The sequence below is a fragment of the Taurulus bubalis genome (assembly GCF_910589615.1).
Source record: "Taurulus bubalis genome assembly, chromosome: 1".
Lineage (NCBI taxonomy): Eukaryota > Metazoa > Chordata > Actinopteri > Perciformes > Cottidae > Taurulus > Taurulus bubalis.
The window spans coordinates 11,069,881-11,082,302 of NC_136589.1; the positions used below are offsets into that span (position 1 = coordinate 11,069,881).

The window sequence follows — 12,422 nt, forward strand, 5'->3', positions numbered from 1 at the left end:
ATGAAGGGTCCACGGGTTCGGCTTCTTCCTGCGCATACCTTTTTTATTTTTTGGAACAAACAAGATGAAAAAACTCAATGTTTTTTTGTGTTAAACAAGAAAATACCAAATCCCTTTTTTTCTGTTGGGATATGTGCTTTTCCAATCATTAGCATCAATTTGTTTTTGACACTTTGTCGCTCGACCCTGACGCCTTTTAAACCAACCGGTCTGTTCCTGCAGGTGTTTGGCAATAAGATGGTCATCCCTTCACTGGACGGTGCCTTGTTCCAGTGGAACCGGGACAGGGAGAGTATGGATGCAGTGCCTTTCAGTGTGGAGTCCCTGCTGGATTCGTCTTACCGGATCGGGGAGGACACTGTCCTCGTTGGAGGCAAATCTCTTACGACCTATGGCCTGGGGGCTTACAGCGGCAAGGTCAGTGAAATCAGTTGAGGGAAAGCTTGTAGTGTGTTGATACATTTTTAATTAGATGGGGTTTTCCCCCTCTGTTTTAGCGAGAGAGTGAGTTAAAGAAACCGTTGTAATTTGTCCAGCATGACACCAGCTTGTTCTCGGCATATTAAAACAGTATAATAACCGCCCCTTTTTTGTTTGGCTCAGCTTCGGTACATCTGCTCCGCGGTGGGCTGCAGCCGCTGGGGGGAGGAGGAGCTGGAGGCCGAAGACGTGCTCCTGCTGCAGAGGACTCAGAAGACTGTGCGAGCCATCAGGCCGCGGTCGGGGATGGAGAAGTGAGTTTTATTCAATCAAGTCAATCAGCCTTGTCGTTGTCAGACACTTTGTCATATGACAGCCACTGTAGCTTGTGTGGCGTTTCAGGATGAGAGACACTCGATTTACTTTCCGTCAGCGCTTTTAAATAAAGTTGGTTAACCTTTTAGCCACGAGGAGTTAACATTAGCATGTCTTCTGTTTCGCCTGTTGGCTTTATTCGATTTGATCTACTTTCACATCAATAATAATTTGCTCTTTGAACAATTAGTATCATAATCTTATCTATTCTTTTTTTCTTCTTAATATTCTACCATCTGCCTCTCAGCAGGCCCATGTTAAATACATATATACAAATTGTTTAAATTCATGAATGATTTATTTATTAAACATAATGATAATCAATAATTATCATTCATAATTCTTTTTCGTTTGACACCTGATTGTGATGATCGGTCGCAACGTTTTTCAACTCTGTGTCGCTCTTGATTCCAGGTGGAACTTCAGTGTTGGGAACTTTGAGCTGAAGCTCCTTCCCGAGACGCAGTCCGGCATGAACTTTCTGGAGGGAGACGTGGTGACCGGCGACGCCTGGAGAGAGAGCCAGCGGGTCATCGTGGACGAACCAAAAGAGGGCGGTCAGACGGAGAACCGGCAAAAGCAGAACCTGGACTTAGTCATCAAAGTGTCTGTTCCCGATTGGAAGGTCATGGCCTTCAGTACGGCGCCGGGCGGACAACTGGTCTGGGAACGTCAGGTAGATATTTTACAAACTGCAATTTAGTGGCATTTAAACTGAGCGTGTCTGCAGCGGTTTATTTACTTGAATTAAGTTGAGTTTGTTCAGTGAAGTGTGCCTGCTCATTCTGCATCGCCTCTGTTGTGTAGTTCTGCACACCCATCGCTTCAGCTTGGCTGGTGTGCGGCGGCAAAGTCACACCCATCGCCCTGTTCGACGACAACGCCTACAGCAACCAGTCGGAAACCGATGAGGAGGACGACGACAATGATTCCCAGAAGGCCACAGGAGCAGAAGAGTCCAGTGTTTACCTTGGTAAATAAACACAGACGCTCATGCTGCTTGCTTGTGCTCATTCATAATGTGAAGTTGCGGTTATTGTTCTTGGCAGAAATTATCTAGTGTTTCATATGAGCTCTCAGTTAAATCGAGTACATGTTTTTACACTTGGTTCCATCAGGGATGTACCAGGGACAGCTCTACCTCCAGTCCTCAGTGAGGATCAGCGAAAAGTTCCCTTCCAAAGCTATTGGATCGGTCAAGGACATAATTCGACTACCCACAGTCAAGTGGAAGCCTCTCGTCCGTAAGTCCACACCTCCTTTGTCTAATCACCAAACCATGGCTTCATTAGCATTGCTTTAAACACAAAGTGATTCTGTGTCTTGTTTTTAAGAAATATTAGAATTAATTAGCAGCCTTTTGGGCCTGTTCCCTGTTGCTCAGAGCTTTGTTTTTATTCCCATTCATGTGTGATGTATCTTGCGTTTGTTATTCGACTTGTTTGATCCCTCCTCCTTCTACTGAGATCAAAGAACATATTCATCTTGTCCTTGACACAGATTCCCCATCTCGGACACCAGCCCTGGTCGGCTCCGATGAATTTGACAAGTGTCTGAATAATGACAAGTTTTCCCATGAAGAATACAGTAACGGAGCCCTGTCCATCCTTCAGTATCCATATGGTGAGGCCCTGACACTGAACACGGGGGCTGTAAAAGATCAGTCAAGTCTTGTCTACAAAGAAATGTGAATTGGCTGAGACAGACGAAAACAAAACATAAGCCCCACTGAGCATTATCTGCTTTTTCTTCTCCGCAGACAACGGCTACTTCTCTCCCTACAGCAAGCGTTACCGGGAGAAACGTGACAGTGCCGTCAGCCTGATAAAGGGAAACGGGGCGGGGGCTGAGATTCGCAGGAGAAAGGATCCCGTGCTGTTGCTGCCCTGGTGGAAGGAGATCCTCGGCACCATCGTCTTTTGTATCGCCGCCACCACTTACATCGTCCGCAAGTTCTTCCACCCTCCCGCCCCGGTGGCCTATGTGCGGGTAAGACCACAGACGCAGCCTGGGCCAAGAAAAGCCATACTGACAGTGACTGCTGGTGGCTATTCTTGTCATACAGTGTTAATGTGAGACACTGTGTGCAGCTACTGAAACCAGTGCACACACAGACAACAGCTCCCACAAGTGAATCATCTTCATTGTTGTGATTAAGGTTCTGTACGGAGAAATAGCATGAAATTTGATTTTGTCTAAATTGTCCACGAGGAAATGTTTCCTCAAAATGTCTCTGAAGAAAATGTATTGTCACATCCATGTCTAGGTTTTAATTTGGATGATAAAACAGGTTAAAATTGAGATTCACACTCTAATGTACTATGGCATATTAGGTCCGTTGTAGGTTAAAAAAAAATATGATGGAGGTGAGAGGTAATATTCAGAGGAAAAATAACTGTCAAAATTAAAGTATAAAACAAATTCTATACTCTTTGAGATTAAAGTTGTGCATTTGTAAAGGAAAAAACACTCTTTGCCAAGGAACAACATTGCTTCACATTGCAAGGTTGGCTCAACCTTTTCATACAACAGCTGCCGCTGCTTGTGTATTATGTCTGCAGTGGATGACCTCATCAAATTCAGCAGTGAGGAAATTCTAGCTCAGAATCACCATTTGTCATCGGCATTTGAGGAGACATCGGTGTGAATTGGGCCGATTCAGAAGAAAACAACATAATGAATTGAAAGAGCGAGCCGCGCTCCATACTGTTGCACCTCCTCACTAACCTTGTCCGTGTGTTTAATTTCCTGTTCACTGGTGGCATCTGTGGAGAGATGAAGTTGATCCAACCTTGCGATGTGGTTCCCTGACCCCCAAAAAATTATATTTTTTCTTGTAAATTTACGACTTTATTATCTCAGAGAATGTCCAATGTCCAAGACTCTAATCTTGGAAATTGAGATTGTGAATTCTGTGAATATTAGCCTCTCTACTGTCTCTAGTAGTGATTACTCAATTCTGTATTTCTGAAGCAAAATGTAAAGAGGTCAAAAACTTAACATAAGTGCATTGTTATTCATATATATATATTTCATATAATGTCATAGCAGAGGTTCAATACATTTCCTGCCCTGTGTGTCGTATGTTTTTTTTTTTTTAAACATGTATATGTCTTTGCTGTCCTCCTTCTGTCCCTCAAAGCAACGGAAAGAGTCGGAGACACAGTGCCAGACAGACTGCAAATTTGACCTTGAGGTTGTGGAATCCAAAGAGGCGGTTGCTATGGAAACCCGTTCCAGCGAATATGTGTCCAGGTACGTCATCATTAAAACACAGTGACGGCTTGTAAATGTTTTTACTTTTTTTTTTTTTTTATCATGACTCGGGAGAGCTTGACAAAACACTGCTGCTCCGCTGGGAATCGTTACCCACATGCCTTGAAAGTTGCAAACGCGAGTCTCACTCTTTCAAGGTGTAGCTAGAGATTCGCACTGTTACCATGGTGACCACTGGTCTTCCAGCCTGCCTCGATAGGGCAAGGCAGAGATGGGAGATGCGAGTCGTAGTAGTGCATGATTGGATAACTCAGCTGTTTGCCATCAAATGAAAATGACCTTGGCCCCCGCAGACCCCACCCTACCCAGCAGCATCTGCCACAGGGTCGCAGTGTCACTTTACACCCCTGTCAGCACATTGCCAGATGTTATTTTGGACATCCCAAATATGATCAGTAGCCATACTGTATGGGCTTTCACTGAACTAATGTCTTCTGATTGATGGAGTTTACATGTTTACATTCTTTAGCTGAATAATGCAGCTTTTCTCCCCTTTAACGCAAACATGTATCTGATTAAAGTGCTTTTTCTGCTCATCACTGGCACATTCTCCTGTTTTGATCCATCCCAAAATGACAGCCACCCCTTCCCTTATCCATTAAAGCTGCTGCTGCAAACCATGCAAATTGCTTTTGCCAAGAAGAAGCTTCCCTAAATAAATCTGGTGGCTGCTGCAGCAGCTGGGGCGGACATGAGTCAGGATCATTGGGAGGCAGATAGAGATCAGGAATCAAGGCCCGAAGCACGTGTGTCCAAACATTTCCTAATAAGACAGCCGTCAATCCCCAGAGGAGCCTGAGAAGGGATGCTTCACCAGGGTGTAGACCAGTTGTCCCAAACCGAGCCAAACAACTCCCAATATAAATGCATTTTTGCGCACAGATGCTTATGTTTCTCTAAAAAAAAAAAGAAAGAATTATAATTACAGTCAACATTTTATTGAAATTGTAGATAAGACAGACAATGATCACTTCTGAAATCTGAAATACACACAATTGTAAGAAATTAATACAGTTCTATTTACTTATAAAAGGGTCAGTTTAATCCTAAAATCATCTTGGCACTTACTGTTGGTACTGTTTTGAAAACTTTGTAAATGAAAAGGTTTTTAGTTTCAATTTTTTAGCCTCTAGAGTCTGATGTAGCCGAGTGACAGCCGTGTTTGTCTGTCAGCTCAACATTAGTTTATATTCATAAAACTGTTTAACTGAGTTGGTTACCTGCCAGCTCAGCAGCCACAACCAGCCTGGCCAGGGATTTGGCTGGTGTTAATTCCTTCCCTGGTCTTTTATCACTTAATAAGCCTACTTGGCCACAGTGCATTCACTGATCCCAGGTCTTTGAAATTTGTCAGAGTTGGCGATACACACGCGGCGCCTTTCTACTGTTGAACGTGATTCCCCTTCTGCAAAAAAAATGACAAGCAAAGTGTCTTCTCCCCAGGTACCTGACGGACTTTGAGCCGGTGCAGTGCCTCGGCCGTGGGGGCTTCGGTGTTGTGTTTGAAGCCCGCAACAAAGTGGACGACTGCAACTACGCCATCAAACGGATCCGTCTGCCCAACAGGTAGCGCCTCTCGCCGGCCACACCACAGACTTCCTTGCGCTTTCTTTGTCTCGTTTTTCCCCCCGGCTGAATTATGTAAGGTGCAACCTACTTGTCTAAAGACACAGAGGCAAAATTGACAGTGTGGTACAAATAATAGCCACGTGTATATTCATACTGTCAAGCATAGAAATTTAGTGTTCAGCTGACAGCAGCTTTGCATGTATTTTCATTTCAGACCCTGTTGTTGACTGGTACATCACACCACGCATATCAAACTAAATTATATTTTAGGGATCAGTGTTTGTGCTGAAGCGCGTATTGAGCCCTTTGTGTGTCGAGACTGGGTTCATATGAAGTTCACATTTTTTGTTATAAGTCTGTTTAAAAAAAAAAAAAGGATTTGTGTCTTGAGATCCTGAAAATGTGGTACCTGATGTGGTAGTCCTGAATGTGAATTACACTCTAATGCTCAGTTTAACGTCACACAGAGAGCTGGCCCGTGAGAAGGTGATGCGAGAGGTGAAGGCCCTGGCCAAACTGGAGCATCCGGGGATTATCCGCTACTTCAACGCCTGGCAGGAGAGCCCCCCCGAGGGCTGGCAAGAGGAGATGGACCAGAGGTGGCTGAAAGACGCCAGGTTAGCCAGGTTTTTTTCGTTTTTTAAACCAGTCACCCTGTACAGCTCAGCAGGTCAAACATGTTCAGGAACACTGCCATGGGGTCTGTGGTCCAGGGACTGCTTCCATGCTAAGAGACGTGGTCCTCCCATCAGGAGGAATTATGGCATCTTTGATATTTATTACTCCACAGACTTTGCATCACTCGCCTCACTTCACTGGTTGATTAGGACAGATGTTTAAATGCCAGGTGACGAAAATATGCATGAAAAATGTAATTTCATGCATAATCACACACGCATGTTTGGGGCAGTTAACTTAAAGGAATAGTTTGGGTGTTTTCAAGTGTGGTTATATTTATAGTAATGTCAGTGGTCTAATGAATTCTAACTCTGGGTCAATGTATAGCGTGTCCTAGGGCTGGGCGGTATGGCCAAAAATTCATATCACGGTATTTTGTAAGATTCTGGCGGTTTCACGGTATATCAAGGCATTTTTTTTCCAATAAACACATTAATTTATTGACGTCGAAAAGGACCGTCACCGCCATCGTTATTCACCACTCGCTCGCAACTGGCCAGCAGCTGTTTTGATTGGTAAATAGGGTTCTAACCTGATGGGATTCAGGACCCAGGGGAATACCTTGATACTAGTGGTGCATGCGCAGCCGTAACGACTATTGTCATTCTTCAGCCGTCAGCAACATTTAATGTTTACAGTCACAGATACGTGTACAGCGGTCTGAGCTACTTACGTCTCACGGATATAAGTTGACTCAGGGTGTGCAAGACATGACATGTCAAAAGGCATGATGGGTAAAGCCCGCCCACTGTGCTGAACAGGAAAAGACTTCTTCCTTCACAAGAAAAGTCTTCCTGTGTGGGCGGTGCCATTTACCCAGCATGCCTTTTGGCGATGTCATTTTTTGCACACCCTGAGTCAAATGAGTTAACATGAGACATAAGTAGCTCGGTCCGCTGCTCCTTCAGCTTCAAGCTGTGAACATTAAATGTTGATGCTGCCAAACAGAGGTGACCGGTATGACGCTATGTGAACAATTCATACCGTACGTACAACTGAGACTGTATACCAGCTGCAATTTTAACAATTATCCCGCGGGCCAGACTGGACCCCCTGGCGGGCCGGATCCGGCCCGCGGGCCGTATGTTTGACACCCCTGTTTGACACCCCTGCTCTATAGTCAGTGTACAGTAGATGGCGACCAGTACTGATCACTGGATATGAATCTGATGGCGGCCGGCATGTTTTGTCGTAATAATTCATCTTGAATGATTTGTCGTAATATTAGTTGATTTGATTGTAGTGAGCCTGGCAGCAACAACCCTCCTTGCTCTCTTTCAGCACCACCGACTGGCCAATGAGCTTCCTTGACCACATGGAGGTGCTGTCAGTCAAAGTCCCAGTGTCCAGCACGGTGTCACCGGTCTCCGGGCCTGGAGGAGACGTTCTGGAGGTCTCTGTGGACACGCAGGCCCTGCTCTCCAGCAGCGGCGGCGGTGGCGTGGGTTTTGGCGTCGACGATGGTGACCTATCCTTCCACCCGCTGCTGGGCCACGACAGCCTGACGTCTGAGCGGGACAGCCAGGCGGACCACGACGTCTCGGACACCCACAACTCTTTCGAGCTCTGTCCTCCACGCGGCCCCAGCGACTGCACCTCTTCTTCCTTTGACATCGTGTTTGAGGACTCAGGCTGCGATCGGGACGCCGATGCTGACACGGACAACTCGGACTCTGCCTCGGCCTCGGGTACAGCCAGCCTGAGCACGACGACGGAGAAGAACAGCTCGTCTTCCTCGCGCACCCGACAACAGGAATCTGTCCCGCCCTTCTCTTCCTCTCCCCCCCGACCAACTTCTCTCACCCTGGCTATCCCCCCAACTCCTCAAACCCAGCGACTCCAGCCTTCTCCCAAGGTCAGTCATCAGCATCACTCACTCAGCTGTAGTTAACTTAACTTAAATGAAGTTTCATACTTATTAAGGGGTTATGACTTTTATTATTAATATTATAAATAATATAAATTGTTGTCTTCTTTAGCTTAAGAAAAGGATTTTTCTAATTTTGATACCTGCTGGTGTGGACATTTCGTTTTCATTTAGCAACACTGAAATCATAAGAATATGCCTTAATATACCAAGGTTTTGCGTTGCATGTTTTAATTGTAGTAATTACTTTTGGCTCACAATGACACCCTCTGTCATTTTGGTGAAACAAAGCTATATTTACAGCACTTAAATAACAAAAAAGAAAGCTGCAGATGTTACACTTGGGAGTTCCCCTTTTTTTATTTTTTATCTAAAATGAAATTGGACGTAAATCGCAATGTACTTGAACCTTCCCCTCCCGTCTCCAGGTGTACATGTATATTCAGATGCAGCTCTGTCGGAAGGAGAACCTGAAGGACTGGATGGCTCAGCGCTGCCTCCCAGAGCAGAGGGAGCACAACCAGTGTCTCGATATCTTCCTCCAGATTGCAGAGGCCGTAGACTTCCTGCACAGCAAGGGGCTCATGCACAGGGACCTCAAGGTGAACACACACACGCGATAAGATGACGTCACTGTATATGATGTGCTTTACTGTCATTGTGTATATGAAGTGGCATATTAGCCGATATCTGAAAAGTAACCGTCTCCATCGGTTCTCCAGCCCTCCAACATCTTCTTCACTATGGATGACGTGGTGAAGGTGGGCGACTTCGGCCTGGTGACGGCCATGGAGCAGGAGGAGGACGAGGACGAGCCGAGCGCCCTGACGCCTGCCCCGCTGCTGACCCGGCACACGGGCCAGGTCGGCACCAAGCTCTACATGAGCCCAGAGCAGGTGAGCACGCGTGCAACTCAACATAGTTAATTCGCACAAATGTTTTCACCAGAACAATAAACACAAAGTGAAACTATGATAGGATCTGCTATCATACTTACATGTATCTCTGGGCAAAGTGAGTAGGGGGGTCTGCTACCTTTTTTTTAAACATGGACTCTCAAACTCCATCTGTTCCTTTATTTGTCCTGGCAGCTCTCTGGAAACTCGTACTCTCACAAAGTGGACATTTACTCTCTGGGACTGATCCTGTTTGAGCTGCTTTATCCCTTCAGGACACAGATGGAGAGAGTGAGGGTAAGTCAGCAAAGATACACTGTCATCATAATCAGTTCCCCAAAGGGGTTGTAGTATGGCAATAAATTACCCTTTAATTTGGCTTTTTTAGCAGCCAAGCACCTGATTATTGTTGTCAATTTAGACTGTTTTAGTCTGTGTTAAGATTTGCCTATAATATTTGTATAGTACAGGGTTACGAATTAGTTTGTGAAGCATAAAAAAAAAGAAAACCTCACAAAAGATAAAAGGCTGTGTAAGAAAGAATAAAAAAACAAAGGATCATACAAATCAAACAAAAATTAGTCTGTAGAATAAATTCCTGTTGTCAGCAATTTTTACCCAAAACTGAACTACTGGGAAACAATTAAAATGTTGAGATAATTTCCAAAACTGTAACTGTAGTTACAATTGATTTATTCTATGTTTATTATTATTATGCACCTTTTACCGAGTCAAATTCTTCGTGTGTTCAACTTACTTGCCAAATATACAATTCTGAATTATATGACCCCGAAAAACCCCACTGCTGCTGTTTGTTTAACCTGGAACAAAAGAGCAAGAATGAGGCTGTTTATCTTCTTGTCTGTTATTTTATTCCAGTTAATTATTCAGTTTTGTCTGAAAACTCTGTTGGGCAAACTGCAACACATAATCCTGATTGTCATTTGAACAATCATTCGTGTCTGTTTAAACGGTAGATTCTTTGTGTGTGTGTGTGTGTGTGTGTGTGTGTGTGTGTGTGTGTGTGTGTGTGTGTGTGTGTGTGTGTGTGTGTGTGTGTGTTCATTTGTGTGCGCGATGGACCGGGACGTCTTTGTCTCAGTAACAAAGGGCCTGATGAGCCACTAGCACAGCTCCGCTCACAGGTGTTTACATCCTTTCTTCCAGACGCTGACTGAGGTGAGAGCACTGCGCTTCCCAGAGGTTTTCTCCAAAAACAACGTTCAGGAGGTGAGTGGCCGTCTGCCGCCACCTAGTGGCACTGAACGTAAACTGCATGTGGACCAAGAAAAAGAAAAGCTGCTCTGTTTATTTACTTTGTTGATATAAATAAAGTGGGACACATCCAGAAGCTGGGAGGGTTCATTCTCATTGTGTAGTCTGTCACAGATTTATGAATCTGTCCACACCAACATTAACACCTTGGTGAGTCAAATCTGATGAGCTAATCCAATTAGGAGGTGTGGTTGGATTATTCTTGCCTCATTATTGGATTATTCTTGCCTTATTCTTTTACCTTCCTAAAATAATGGCCCAAGTAATTTTTTTAGATAACACAAAAAACTTGACCAAAGGTAACAGAGGGGCACAGACACTGAATAACAGGCATACTGTAATACCGGTCAAATTATGTCATGATTACTAATATTATGTTCGAGTGAGATTTTTATTGACAAAAATGCTCGCAAAAATGCTAACTCAATTGCTAGTTTAAATGCTAGCTTCAAAATGCTATCTTGAAAAGCTTGTAAAATTGTAAAAATAAAAATGATTTAGGCAAAATAAAAAATGGCCTAAGTCACACTTGACATAGGCCGTTATACTATAGGGGTAGAATCACATGATCTGTTCAACTGAGGATGTAGGCAATTTTACCAGAGGTGGCCAATATCATGAGGAGAGGATTTTGGCAAGAACATTTTTTTTGTCAAAAAATGACCTGGGCCATTATTTTAGGAAGGTGAAGATATGCACATTCACATTACACATTAAAATGTAAACAGCAGCGTTGTTATCTGAGACCGCTGCATCGACATAAATTAGAAATATAATTAGTCATTTTTATAATCAAACCAAGCATATATTTAAATAATCACTTATATATGTTCTTCACTACCACAACCAGGGGTTTGGTGTGAGGTTGTTTACATTACCTTGTCTACCTGTTTACTTTGTAATGAGATTAACATAATCCCAAAGCATAATCTGTGATTCTCCAACACTGGAAATACCCTTACCCTGTTATCCCAGCTTCCCTCTTTACTAGCTGTGCACTGTTCTATTTGTGTGTGTGTGTGTGTGTGTGTGTGTGTGTGTGTGTGTGTGTGTGTGTGTGTGTGTGTGTGTCTGATTTCATTGGCAGTATTAGCATTGGCATCCCTGTAGCGTGACACTATTGTTTCCCCTCTGTGTGTAGCTGAGCATGGTGCGCAGCATGCTGTCGTGGAGCCCCGGCGAGCGTCCCGAGGCGGCCGAGATCACGGGGACCCCCCTCTTCCAGGAGCTGGAGTTGCCTTGGCGAATGGCCGTGAGGCAGCGCTCCCGCACATACAGCGCCTCATCCATGGGCCGCCCCTCACGCCAAACATCGACTAACTGAAAGTCCCGGTGACGCAATATGTAACCCCCACCCCCTCCTGCTGGTCTGCAGCCCGAGAGAAACACCTCAGCCCCCTGTGCCATCACACACTGCCTCAGACTTTTAAAAAAACACTCAAGAGCGACAAACGGTGCAGGAATTTATCTGCGTGACTTCAGAGCGGCGAGACAAAGTCCTGCACAGTTACTCTCCTTGGTTACATATTCGCACTCCATCATGCCCACATTCCCCAATTTTAATCACACTTGCAAGTGAAAGAATATTTTAAAAGCAACAGCTGTTCTGCAATGTCCACGACCAGCTCACGGCACAGGCAAGCAAACTAATTCTTAGTGTTTGTTTTTTAATGCCTCCGAGTACCAGATGGGCAGTGTGTGCTCAGCAATCATCCACAAGACATTATAACTAACTGATTTTGCCGTGCTTCACCCTGACATGGCCAAGTCGATCCTCTGGTACCCTCGAGACGCTTGACAGACATGCTGAGAACTGCTTAACATATGATTTGATGCCGGTCCGGTCGCAACACGCTGCTTGCTCCCAAATTCAGCCAGTGTTCACTCACCCACGCTACACCTCAGGTATCAAAAACCAAGAGGACACTCCAAAGGGGCCTTTGATGCTTGATCATCCTATCTACCGGCGACCAGTACTGATCACTGGTACGAGCACTATCCGGTGTTCTGACACCCAATATGCCTGATTTGGGAGACCAAAAAAAAAAGACCTTTTTCTTTTTCCT

General features: G+C 44.7%; 1 protein-coding gene across 1 annotated transcript; it reads left to right on the plus strand.

The window, feature by feature from the left end:
- Nucleotides 1-222: 222 nt before the first annotated feature.
- On the plus strand, nt 223-11,758 carry eif2ak3 (eukaryotic translation initiation factor 2-alpha kinase 3). The gene is made up of 16 exons (XM_079227141.1): nt 223-417; nt 604-734; nt 1,210-1,471; nt 1,603-1,768; nt 1,914-2,039; nt 2,296-2,418; nt 2,555-2,784; nt 3,938-4,050; nt 5,515-5,637; nt 6,108-6,257; nt 7,600-8,173; nt 8,614-8,787; nt 8,908-9,081; nt 9,277-9,378; nt 10,249-10,311; nt 11,498-11,758. The coding sequence occupies exons 1-16, from the start codon at nt 238-240 to the stop codon at nt 11,678-11,680; spliced, it is 2,874 nt and encodes a 957-aa protein (XP_079083267.1). The 5' UTR covers nt 223-237; the 3' UTR covers nt 11,681-11,758.
- Nucleotides 11,759-12,422: the final 664 nt, after the last annotated feature.

What these genes read in the sequence shown, in the direction of transcription:
- eif2ak3 (XM_079227141.1), top strand. Translation starts at nt 238, where the DNA reads ATGGTCATCCCTTCACTGGACGGTGCCTTGTTCCAGTGGAACCGGGAC. An exon ending in AACTGGTCTGGGAACGTCAG is followed by an intron (nt 1,472 to 1,602) that starts GTAGATATTTTA and finishes TCTGTTGTGTAG; the next exon opens with TTCTGCACACCCATCGCTTC. An exon ending in CCAAAAACAACGTTCAGGAG is followed by an intron (nt 10,312 to 11,497) that starts GTGAGTGGCCGT and finishes CTCTGTGTGTAG; the next exon opens with CTGAGCATGGTGCGCAGCAT.